The sequence below is a fragment of the Myripristis murdjan genome, chromosome 3 (assembly GCF_902150065.1).
Source record: "Myripristis murdjan chromosome 3, fMyrMur1.1, whole genome shotgun sequence".
In the NCBI taxonomy this organism is placed as follows: Eukaryota; Metazoa; Chordata; class Actinopteri; order Holocentriformes; family Holocentridae; genus Myripristis; species Myripristis murdjan.
Window position 1 is genome coordinate 2,277,558 of NC_043982.1, and position 11,133 is coordinate 2,288,690.

The 11,133-nt window shown below is 42.8% G+C and overlaps 1 protein-coding gene across 1 annotated transcript; it reads right to left on the reverse strand.

Annotated features, from left to right (window-relative positions):
* Nucleotides 1–887: 887 nt before the first annotated feature.
* tlnrd1 (talin rod domain containing 1) lies at nt 888–4,281 on the reverse strand. Its single transcript, XM_030048496.1, has one exon. It carries the CDS (start codon nt 2,532–2,534, stop codon nt 1,470–1,472), a length of 1,065 nt encoding a protein of 354 aa, XP_029904356.1. The 5' UTR covers nt 2,535–4,281; the 3' UTR covers nt 888–1,469.
* Nucleotides 4,282–11,133: the final 6,852 nt, after the last annotated feature.

The window sequence follows — 11,133 nt, forward strand, 5'->3', positions numbered from 1 at the left end:
AGGCAGCATACAGGACATAATGATTCACAAATTTCTATGTACTGACTGTTTCAAAGTCTCTTTAACATTGGCACCCTGCTGCTCATTATTACAATTACCCATGCAGTTTTAAGAGCAACATATATAATCTGACTGGCCACAGGAGAAAGTGCAGAGGTCTGGTCCAAGCTGTTGCATGTTTCCAAAACATAAAAAATTCTTGTCACCAAGATCAGCTAGGAAAACATGTTGATACCTCACAATAAATGATGCAACACTGGCATTTCATTTCTTATTAATTATTCCTTGTCCACTGATGTCACAAAGATAGCACATATGCATTTATTATTCTAAAGGTGCTAAAGATGACCATTAAAATGGACCATACCAATGATTTTGAATGTTTGGCCCATTTACAATTGACCCACATTTTACATTTCAACAAACCATTTTACAAATCATGCAGAGGTACTAATGATTTCACATGTGAAAGTGAAAATCCCTTGATTTTAAAATTTGAATTTTTGGTTGACACAACCACCTATTAATGTTCTGCTTTTGCAGCTAACAACATCATTGCCACTCATAAAACATGAAACTGATAATTAGCTGTGGAAAGCAAACAAATTTACAGGAAAGGAAAATGATCTTTTGGAAAATCTCTGGCAACTAATCTTAGGGAAAAGATTAGCAGAAACATGACATGCAAAATCACTGGGATGGTCCTTCAACAAAATGACAGAATAAGTGATATGCCTGTTGCAGTCCCTAATTCAGCATGTTTCTCTCTAGGTGTGCCCACATTCATTCATCACAGCCTGTACCTGTCAGAATGAGACACAGCTCTCAGTCATGTGTCAGTCAATCTGGCTTTGTGAAATACAAGACATGAGCCCCACAGCAGCATATCAGAAACAACATTTTTAATAGTTGAAATAAATACTCCATTACATGCACGATCAAAACACATTAAAATACTATGGTGAGTCTGGTAAATAGTGTAAAACCTATGGCACACACTCACAGCAGCTTTTACCCATTTTAAGAATTCACACATGTTGAAAAACAAGCATTGCGACAACACTCTTTCCAATCTCACAAAGCACATGTACTTCAACAGATCACCCGGCCATAGGTTCACACAGCGAGGCTACATCCATCATCGAGGCTGTTGTTTTCACCGTAGCTGAAAACTGAGGTAAACTTTTCAGGTTGGAAGGCTGCTGTCTATTGGCAAGGATAGGGCTGTCAACAGGCGGTCAGTTTCTAGGAAGGTTTTGGTCACATCCAGCGCGACACAAAACCCTGTAGCTTCAAGACACTTCATCCATATGAACAGGCCTACAGACAGCCTTCTTTTTGATGTTACTCTTTTCTCAAAACCTGACGAGCAGGGCTAACCCAAGTGAGTCTCTTTGGTATGCCAAAGTAAGGAGAGAGGGGACTGATGATCATTCACGTCAGACAGGCTGGTGTTACCTCTTCCTAAACTAATTCACAGAATGGGAGTTGACTGGCGGCAGAGTCCTTGGGGAGGACCGTTCTCTGAGCGCCTGAGTGAGCAAAGTGCAGCCGTCCGATACAGCACAAGCCGAGTTACGTAGACGCTCCCGGTACTCCGCCATCTTGGAGCTGCTCTCAGGATGCTGGGCAACGTCCCTGAGGCCCTGAGTGAGGAGCACACAAGCCGAAACCACGCTCATGGCCCCCCCTAAAACTGCAGTCTGTACCCCCTTCCCCTCAGCGGAGATACTCGCAGCTCTTCCCAGGAACTGAGGCTCCGTGGCGAACCCGACCAGGGCGTTGACGGCCTGGACCAGGGCGGCGCTGAAGAGGACACAGCGGTTCCTGGTCAGCTCGCTGGGCTGGGTCTTCACCTCTTTGACACAGGCCAGGAACGCAGTGCCACTCGTGCTAATGCTCTTGACGCTCAGTTTGAACTGTTCTTTCGCAAAGCGGTCCCTGGACCTCTCGCTGGCCAGCGACGAGGCGTCTGTAAGAGTCTTGAGGTTGGTGGAGATGTTTTGGGACAGCTCTAGGAGCAGCTGGGGGGTGAGGTCCGGCAGGGGCGTGACTCGGAGGATACTGCAACTCTGCTCCACCTCATGCCGGCAGCGGGTCACCTTGTAGCGGTCCACCAACCCCGGGAGGCAGGGCTGAGCATTGGGAGTCTCTATGGCCGCCAGGTAGGCGGCGTGCGCTGAACACTCAGTCAAGGACACCACCAGGTCCCCCATCTCCAACAGGCGGTCGCCCGCCTCTGTGAAGCGGCCCATGTTGAGCTGGCTCTGGATGTCGTGGGTGAGGATGGAGAGCTCTTTAGTCCTGGCAATGACCGTGTCCCGACACTGATCGAAAGTGTCGGCCACCGCCACCCCTTCAGAGGTCATGACTGGCCTGGTCTCACTGGACAACAGGAGGAGGTCGGCCACCAGCTGCATCTTGCTCTTACATGTGTCACAGATTGAGGAGAGCCTCTTCCTCTGCTGCAAGCTGCCACTTGGTATGCTGGTTGATCCCTCACTAGCTGACTTGCCAGAGCCACCACTAGCCATAATAAGGGGGGAGGGTCAAACTGCTCTTCTGGAGGGGTCCGGTTATATACAGTTTTCTGCTGCTGCACACTGCATTGTACTGTTTAAGACATTTCCAAGGTATGAAAATACAACACTGTGTTTCTCGTTTTTTTCTGCTTTTTTTAAACAAAATTTTTAAATATCAACTGGCCAAACAGTCTTCTTTGATTTCCTTCAGAGTATAGGTAATCCACTGTACATTATAAGTTTAAACACAGGACATGTATTTTCAATGTAAACAGCAAGTAAGAGCAAAATCAAATTACTGCATTTAATTATGACTGATTTTTGATATCCTCAATAGATGTGTTGCTAAATTCTGACACTTAGATGTTTAACAACATGATTAATGACCTACACTATGATCTGGCATATTCCCAAAGTTACTTGCTCCTTAATTACTTGTCATTTCACAATGAAAACACAATCAATTAAAATCCCTTCAATTTCTAAGTAATCAGTGTAATAAGCTGTTTGCTTTATGCTTACAAATTAATTTAAATGCCCTGAAAAACATAAACCAAAACTCTATCTACTGTAGTCCAAGGTGTTTGTGAAACAGAACAATTCACAGGTTGTTGAATTATTGATCACATAAAATCACACACAAACTGCAGTGCCACCAAGGTGCCTTCTAGAAGGCAAAGTGCAGACTGAGAATTCAAACAAACAAACAATCACAAAAGGAAACAATATCAAAAGCTCCTTATCTTTTGAAGTAACACATCCCCAATTGGAATCGCCTTTCAATAGCTATACTGCCTCGATATTATTTTAGTAGATGCCTTCTTTAAGGGTCTTTTTTTAATATACTCGAGACTATATCAACTCAACATTTAGTAGATGCCTTTTAGGGTCTTTAGACTATAATCAAGACGATAGGATTTTGTGTCTACTTGCATGGGGGCAAGTAGGCTGTAACAGCACCGAGGACTTGTCCGAGTTGTTCCCACTGAGTTTGACCGGCCTGACTGCACTGAGAGACGGACTCATGCTGGTTGGAAACGGGGCACCACCCGGGCAGCTCTTCTGGACCACTGGAGGAGTTGTGTTTCTCGCCAGCACCATCATTTCATAAGTCCTCCCAAGTAGAATCCACCAAAAAGGCCACCGTCCAACGACACTAACCCTCCATCCACTTTCAACCTCTTCTTTTTCAAACGCAGCCCCGTGTTAAAAGCTAGTAGTTGGTCGGGTCGCTTCGACTCCATATGCATCGTCAGTCCGTCCGTCCTCCACCTCCTCCTCCGCGGCTTAACTCGGGACCGGAGTGTGTGTAGCCCCGCATATTCTCTGTGGGCTCTCGGGAGTGATATCCATACCAGCTGGACGTCCCGAACTCACAACTCGCCCTCTCCGGCACTTTTTATGCTCGCAAAGCCGCTGAGTTAACTTGAAGATGTGGCCGTTATTCCCAAAGGTTGAAAGTCGTGCTGCGCGCTCCCGCTACAGTATGAGGAAGCGGGGAGGGTGTGGTCGCGGCTGAACGGCTTGACTGTAGCGAAGTTGTAGCAACGGACAAACACAAGGAGAAGCTTCCGGCTAAAATGAACTTCCTGTGTTTCATGTGAACAGGCTAAAGTCCGACTTTAGCGACTCCGCTAACAAATATTCCGGCTCCTGCGTCGCTAGACCCCCCCGAGGAGTTTTAGAACTGTCTCAGGGCTGACTGATCCTCTGCCATGAGACATCTTTGCTGCGTCAAGCTAACCGGAACATAACCGGAAGTGTAGCGGTGTCACCTTCAAAATACAAGCTTTAACACTCGCCGTTCAAAATAAAGAACTAGTTAAGTACTGGGTTGCAGTCCTGTTAATCAAATTTAAACTTTATTTTACCCCTTGAGATTGAAATCTCTAGACTGGAACACAACAGATAAGGAATGGGAACATAGCAAATTATGGAAACGTCTAGGTGTCACATTTGTCACATAAATTCAGAGGGGTAAGATTAAAACAGTGTTGAAATGATCACTGGTGCATATGTTTGTGTCATGGCGGTCTGGTTGTAGTGTGAATTAATCCTTTGAACCCTGAGCAAATTCACTGATTGATTGATTGATGTCTTTCAAAAACATTTGTTTAGGCTTAATTAAAAATTAAAAAAAAAAAAAAAAAAAAAAAAAGATCAAAATATCTGTAATGAAAGTACAAAATTATCAAAAACTGTAACTTTATCAAAACATTACCAAAAAAGTAATGTAAGGTTTAAAAAACAAGTACAAGAATTCATGTATCATTACAATGATGTTTTTACAGGTCAGCCCAGTGATGCTGGGTCAGATTTCTTGTGTTTAAATGGTTGTGAAATGCGTCTTAACGGAGGTGCCTAAATAACAGTGAAATTAAACTATATCGCATTTCACTGAGGAGCCCCTGGAAGATCCTCAAGGACCCTACTTTGGAATCTCTACGTTACTTAGAATAAATGTCAAAAAGCAGCGATGATGACACACACGGCGCACTGAATCTCCTGCTGTTTAGGCAGTCCTCAGTAATGCTTTTATTCTGACAGTCCACGGCGGACGTTGAGCTGTTTATTCTGGCTACTTCCACAATATTACAGAGACCCCGACGTCCTGGGTGCAGTTCAACTACCGGTGTAGCTAACGGCAAAGTTACACCCCGAAACGCAGCTTCCCAGAGTGACGGACATTCAGTGGTTTTTGTTGTTGTTGTTGTTGCTTCCGGTGCTCCGCTTCCTGGCGGCAGTTTGGACAGGCTGTATAACCTGATACACCTGCTCCGCGTCACGACGACAGTCAAAGTAGATGAAATGCTCTTTCCGCTGCTGGATCACTCCGTATCGAAGCGGCGCCCAGCGAACAAACTATATTCCTTGTTTCACCTCAGCCCTCCGTATGAAACTGATTCAGACTGGTGGAGGAGGACAATAAACGGGCTGATTTAAACAAACGAACAAGAAAACTCCTTCACTCCTTTGTGCTAGGTGTCACATCCTCTCACACATATTCCCCTGATGAATATTCTTGTTTTCTTTTGGGCACAGTAAGGTCCTGCCAAACTCCGCTGTGAATTGTGGAAGAAAAGTTTTGCTTTTCCGAAGAGCAACACCTGGCCAGTCACACAGCCTGGTTTACGGCTTTTCTGAACCGGAAGGTCCCGATGGCAAATTCGGCCAGCTTTAATCCAACAGGCAGTAACAATTTCATTCAAAAGTCAGCTTTAACCCTGCTTTGACAGCTCCCTACTGGTGGACATAACGGGACCGGTCATTCACATACAACTGTGCACGCACAGATGCATGTAGTCAGTTTATTCTATTTGACATCATTTTGTTGTACTTGTTAGAGGGATGTTTAAGCTTCACAAGAGGCCTGCATGAAAAAGAAAGCTTGCCCTACCACCACACACACTTCCCACCCACATTGCACCAGAACCAAATGCTTTAATGTGAGCGGCGAAATCTGACTCCAGTGAATGCTGAGAGTGATGACGTCCCAGCCGTCGTCCAATCACAAACAGCAGGTGGGCAGCGGTAAGAATGGGAGGGAGCCAATCCGATTGTAGAGGGGGAGGGAGTTGACTTGATGTAGTGAGCCCATGAGAGGCTGAATGATAATGTGTGAGCACTTTACTGCAACCAGAGGGAACTTGTGTAGCTGGAGCAGCAGCCAAACAAAGTTACAGAAAATCTTTTTTGTTGTGTTTGTTATGGTGGTGGTGGTGTTGGGGGGTAATATACCAAGAAAAAAATACTGAAAACTAACAAAATTTCAAGATTAAAGCCGTACGTTTACAAGAAAAACATGGATAATCTCGGAGATTAAAGTGAATTCAATTAAGGATTAAAGTGGTGAATTTACAAAAACTCAGAAATTCTGAGATTAAAGTTGTAAATATGAGGGGGGAAAAAATCACAAATTTGTGAGGAAAAAGATCAAAAATTGTGAAATTATAAGTCACAAATTTATGAGAAAAAACTTGGAAAAATAGTTTTTCTTCTACTGTGGGATTTAGTAAGAAGGAAATCCTGGTGATTTGAGCCCAGAATCCCAATCTTCTCCTCAGCATCTGGACTTTGAAGAGATGTTGCTGTGACTTGGGCCGATTTAGAAGAAAACAATCTTGTGATTCTGGGCTCAAATCAGCAGGATTTCCTTGTTTCTAAATCCCATGTCAAAGTAGAATTTGCTGAGGTGATCAGCTGCAGGCCTGATACACGCCAAGCGGCAGCGTCTGCAGTGTGAGGCTGATCCAACATCACAAAATCAAGCCTTGTGGCTCCTTGACCAAAAAACAAAATTATAAGAAAAACAGAAACTAAATGGGCCCTATGCATCATCATATGTTAGAGATCTTCACACTTAATACTGAGCAGGTTAAAAGATCAAATAAGATGAAACTGCTGATTTTTGTTTTCATTTTATTGTATTCCTCTCTTTTTCTTATATTCTCTCTCTCTCTCTCTCTCTCTCTCTCTCTCTCTCACACACACACACACACACACACACACACACCGATGTTCTGAATTTGAATAGATTTACATGTGTCAAAGTCAATATTTGAATAAAGCAGTGCAGTGCCTGTTAAAATGTGTGAGCATGTTAGAGTATACATAGCTCACATAAAAATGTGAAAGCCTCAATAGCCACAGTTCCACTGTCGCGCCAAACACAGGCATGCTAGTGCTAGCCGAGACCAGCTGCCTTTCTGTTGTCACTTCTGGTCTTTGTCCTCACCAAGGCGGGGTTATGCTGTAGTCAGTTTCCAGGTGCTAAAGGCCCACCGTATAGGGGAGACTGGGGTAAGATGAGCCATTTTTCATATTTAGGATCACTACATCAAGGCAATCATAGTTTTGTCGCTAACTAACATATCTGCATATATTTCAGGATGTTGTGCATCTCTTCAAACAAACAGAATGAGTGTAAACATAACTGTTTCCATAATATAGCATGTCCAAAAAAAGTGGTCTCGTGGCACAACTTACCCCGTGTATGGGGTAAGTTGAGCCAGGGAGCGGGGTACGTTGAGCCGTATCCCTACTCCCCCTCCACCTTCCTCCCCACCTCCATCCCACCCCTCCCTCACCTTCTCCCTCCCTAAATAACAGTCACTTCTTCACATTCATGTGTATTTTTATTTATTAAACACAATTCAACAGGTACAATAAACAGCTGTTTTAACATGCCTTAAAGTGCGCTTGGGAAGAGAACATTAACAGCTTTGTTTTTGGAAAGAAAACACTAGAACACTAGTTTCTTGGTTTCCTTGCTGACAGTAAGGTCAGTTATGAACATATGAACGTAACACATTTGAACACTGAACCAAAATACACTTACCTCATACACTTAATATGTAATTAATATTTATTTAATTTTTATTTTTAATTAATTAATTAAATTATTTTTTTATTTTTTTATTCATTCATTCATTCATTCATTCAATATTTCATATTTATTTAATATTTAAGACATTTAGGCTACAGCCAAAATACACTTATTAAGTGTATGGGGCTCCTGCTCAACTTACCCCTGGCCAAATGGCTCAACTTACCCCAGAGCTACCATTTTGACTTTTTTAGTCCCCACAACTAAAATGGTGCACTTTTATGCTAGGTTTATGACCTCATGTTGTAGCTCATAGATACCACAACTGATGTATAAAACAAATTTAAAATGATCTGTTTTGGTCTTAACACAATTCTCATGAAAGTGATGATAGATTGAATTCACTTTCAAGGGTAAAAAATGCTTTTTTGGAAATAAATGTCTAACCACTTTACCCATGTGGTTCTTACCTTCACAGACTCCATGAAATGATGCCTTCCTCCTAAATATTTGGTCAAATGATCAATGTTTTTTACCGTTTCCTAGCAACAGGGGGTGGCTCAACTTACCCTTTGGCTCAACTTACCCCAGTCTCCCCTACCCACGGGCCAGCCCGGGCTGACCGAGGTTTGTGGCCGTGTTAAGGGTCATAGGTGGGGTTCACCTGGCTTTGGGCAGGGAGACGCTGCAGGTGTCAGTACAGATGTCAGTGCAGCAGTTTGCTTTTACAACAGAAAAATAACAGAGAAAGGAAAAAATGGAGAACAAGCAGCAGCACTGGTCAACCGAGGACATCAGGGCCCTGCTCACTCCTGTATCTGGGCAGAGGAGAATGTCCAACGCCTCATCTCCGAGTTGCTTTCACTTGAGAGCTCCCCTGTGCTGTGCAGCCAACATACTCCTCCAGCGTATCTGTTGTGCCTCTGCCACTTGCCAAATCAGCATCAGCATACACACAACGTCTTCAGGCTCCATTCTACAAATAAGTTTGTTTGCGTTGGGTATGCAGACTTTGACTTCTTGCTTCCTACTTCCTACTCACATGCATGGGCACAATGTGTGACGTTTACACTGAGATGGAACCGGTGGACACAACAATGGAAATATGAATGATTTTTACTCTGCCAGCTGGCCACAGGCCATTAACATCACCTAGCTCAAGGATAGCCTTAGCTCGCAGTGGTGCAGCAGTGGAAAGGCGGCTATTGAGATAAGGCTCAATAGTATGACTGAGATGGGAGACGCATCTCTTCCACGTGTGGCCATAAAACCAAAGCAGTTAAAGCCCACTGAAGTGTTTGGAAAAGCAAAAATGTGGATTATGGGAAAAATCAAGGATAATTACAATTCCACTATTTAGCTGTACATTACAGTATAAGACAGCATAAGTACATTTTAAGTATATGTGTATTATAAGCATTATATTTAAATGTCAAATGACCTGTAGGCCCACACATACATCTCACATTGGTTCCTCCTCTGTGCTTTAAGTTATGTGAATGCTGCAATCTGTTGCTCTAGTATTTGCTTGAATGAAAACTTGCAGACTTGGGTCAGACTTGTGTGTCATCGTGGCCCAAGTAGCGATGACACAAGTCTGATACAGTCTGACACAGTTGGAACTTGGAAACCACTGCAATATGTGTGTGTGTGTGTGTGTGTGTGTGTGTGTGTGTGTGAGTGTGCGTTCGTTTGAGTGTGTGTGTGAGAGAGAGGGAGAGAGAGAGAATGAGAGAGAGTGGGGGGAATAGAGTGGTTTTAACTGAACATAGTGTCTTGTTTAGCATGCAGACATTTATGGATGATTCAGCAAATATTTGAGTTATTTTCAGAAATGTGATGCCTCTTACTAAATGACGGCACAAAATTGTAATAATATGTAGTATTTTCTAAAGGTTAGTAAACCATTTTAAGGTTGTTTTTTTATTGTCAAATGACACCTTTATAGACTGGGCCCTCTCTCTTTTAGAAATACTGACTGATGAACATAAAGTATTTTTTCCAGGAAGGAAACATCACATTCAGAAAACAAACGTATTTGTTTTTCTCGGTAAGAGGATGTGTGCCATACACGCAACACGTGTGTATGTGTGTGTGCGTGCACTCAGGTCTTTCAGCCCTAGCTTGTGTATTGTCAGTGGGGCTCACAGCTGCACAGGGCACAGTGCCATTGGGTGGAGTCGGCCAGAGAGGAAACAGCTACAGTTTCTGTCATCTGGGCTGATCTCCACCGCTCTGCTGACCCCGAGTGTTCCGCTGGCCTCCGCACACTGCTCAGCAGCACGTTCACCAGGAGGCCAGCACCACGGGCTGCCATGTCTGTGGCTGTCCCTTGCAAAAAGTCCCATGTAAAATATGCCTTTTCACATGTAAACATTTGAATTTCAGTTGTGAATTTACCATTTTCACATGTAACTGGCTATATTCACATGTGAAGTAACATTTTCACATGTGAAAAGAAAATAATGATGTGTGCGTACTTTAACTTTTCACACCTGATTTGCTTTTCATGTGATCTACAGTTTTCACATGTGAAAAGAAAACAATGTCACATGTGAACTAGATATTTTCACATGGGATTTTCTGTTTTCACATGACCGAAATTTTTCACATGTGAAAAGAGAATTGGTCACACAAAGTCATGTGGAATTAACTTTTTGTTAGTTGATTAATGAACTAATTAATTAATTAATGTAATTGTAATTGGCTTCCGAACTAGAGTTTCCATATGTGAAAACAACATGAAATCACATGAGATTTGCATGTTCACATGTGAATTCCACATTATCACGTGACTAGTTTTTTAACATGTGAACTATAACTTTCATGTTTGAAAACAACACATTTCACATGAAATCACGTGAGATTTACATTTTCACATTAATTCTACACTTTCACATGTGGCAGGATACTTCTTATGTGGACTATAATTTTATGTGAAATAATAACATGTGGTTGCAGATCATATGGAAAAGCCAACATGAAACATGAAACCCATTTTCCTTCACAGATCCTGCCATTCCTTATTTTGAATTTAAAATCAGTTATTGTGAATTTCAACATATATTTTGATGAACGATATTTAGCAAGCTTTTGCGACCCTGCGTTAGCCACTGGGTTTCAGACAGGATGACTTTAATGCTTTGTTTTTTAACCCTAACATAATGCATGCTTCAGCAGAGAGAACACAGTGGTGATCTGTCAGCAGGGCTTTATTGTGAAGTTTACTTGTGTGGTGTTCGCGTCTTCCTGTAAGCGCGCCCCTCCCGTCTCGTGACCAGCACA

What these genes read in the sequence shown, in the direction of transcription:
- tlnrd1 (XM_030048496.1), bottom strand. Translation starts at nt 2,534, where the DNA reads ATGGCTAGTGGTGGCTCTGGCAAGTCAGCTAGTGAGGGATCAACCAGC.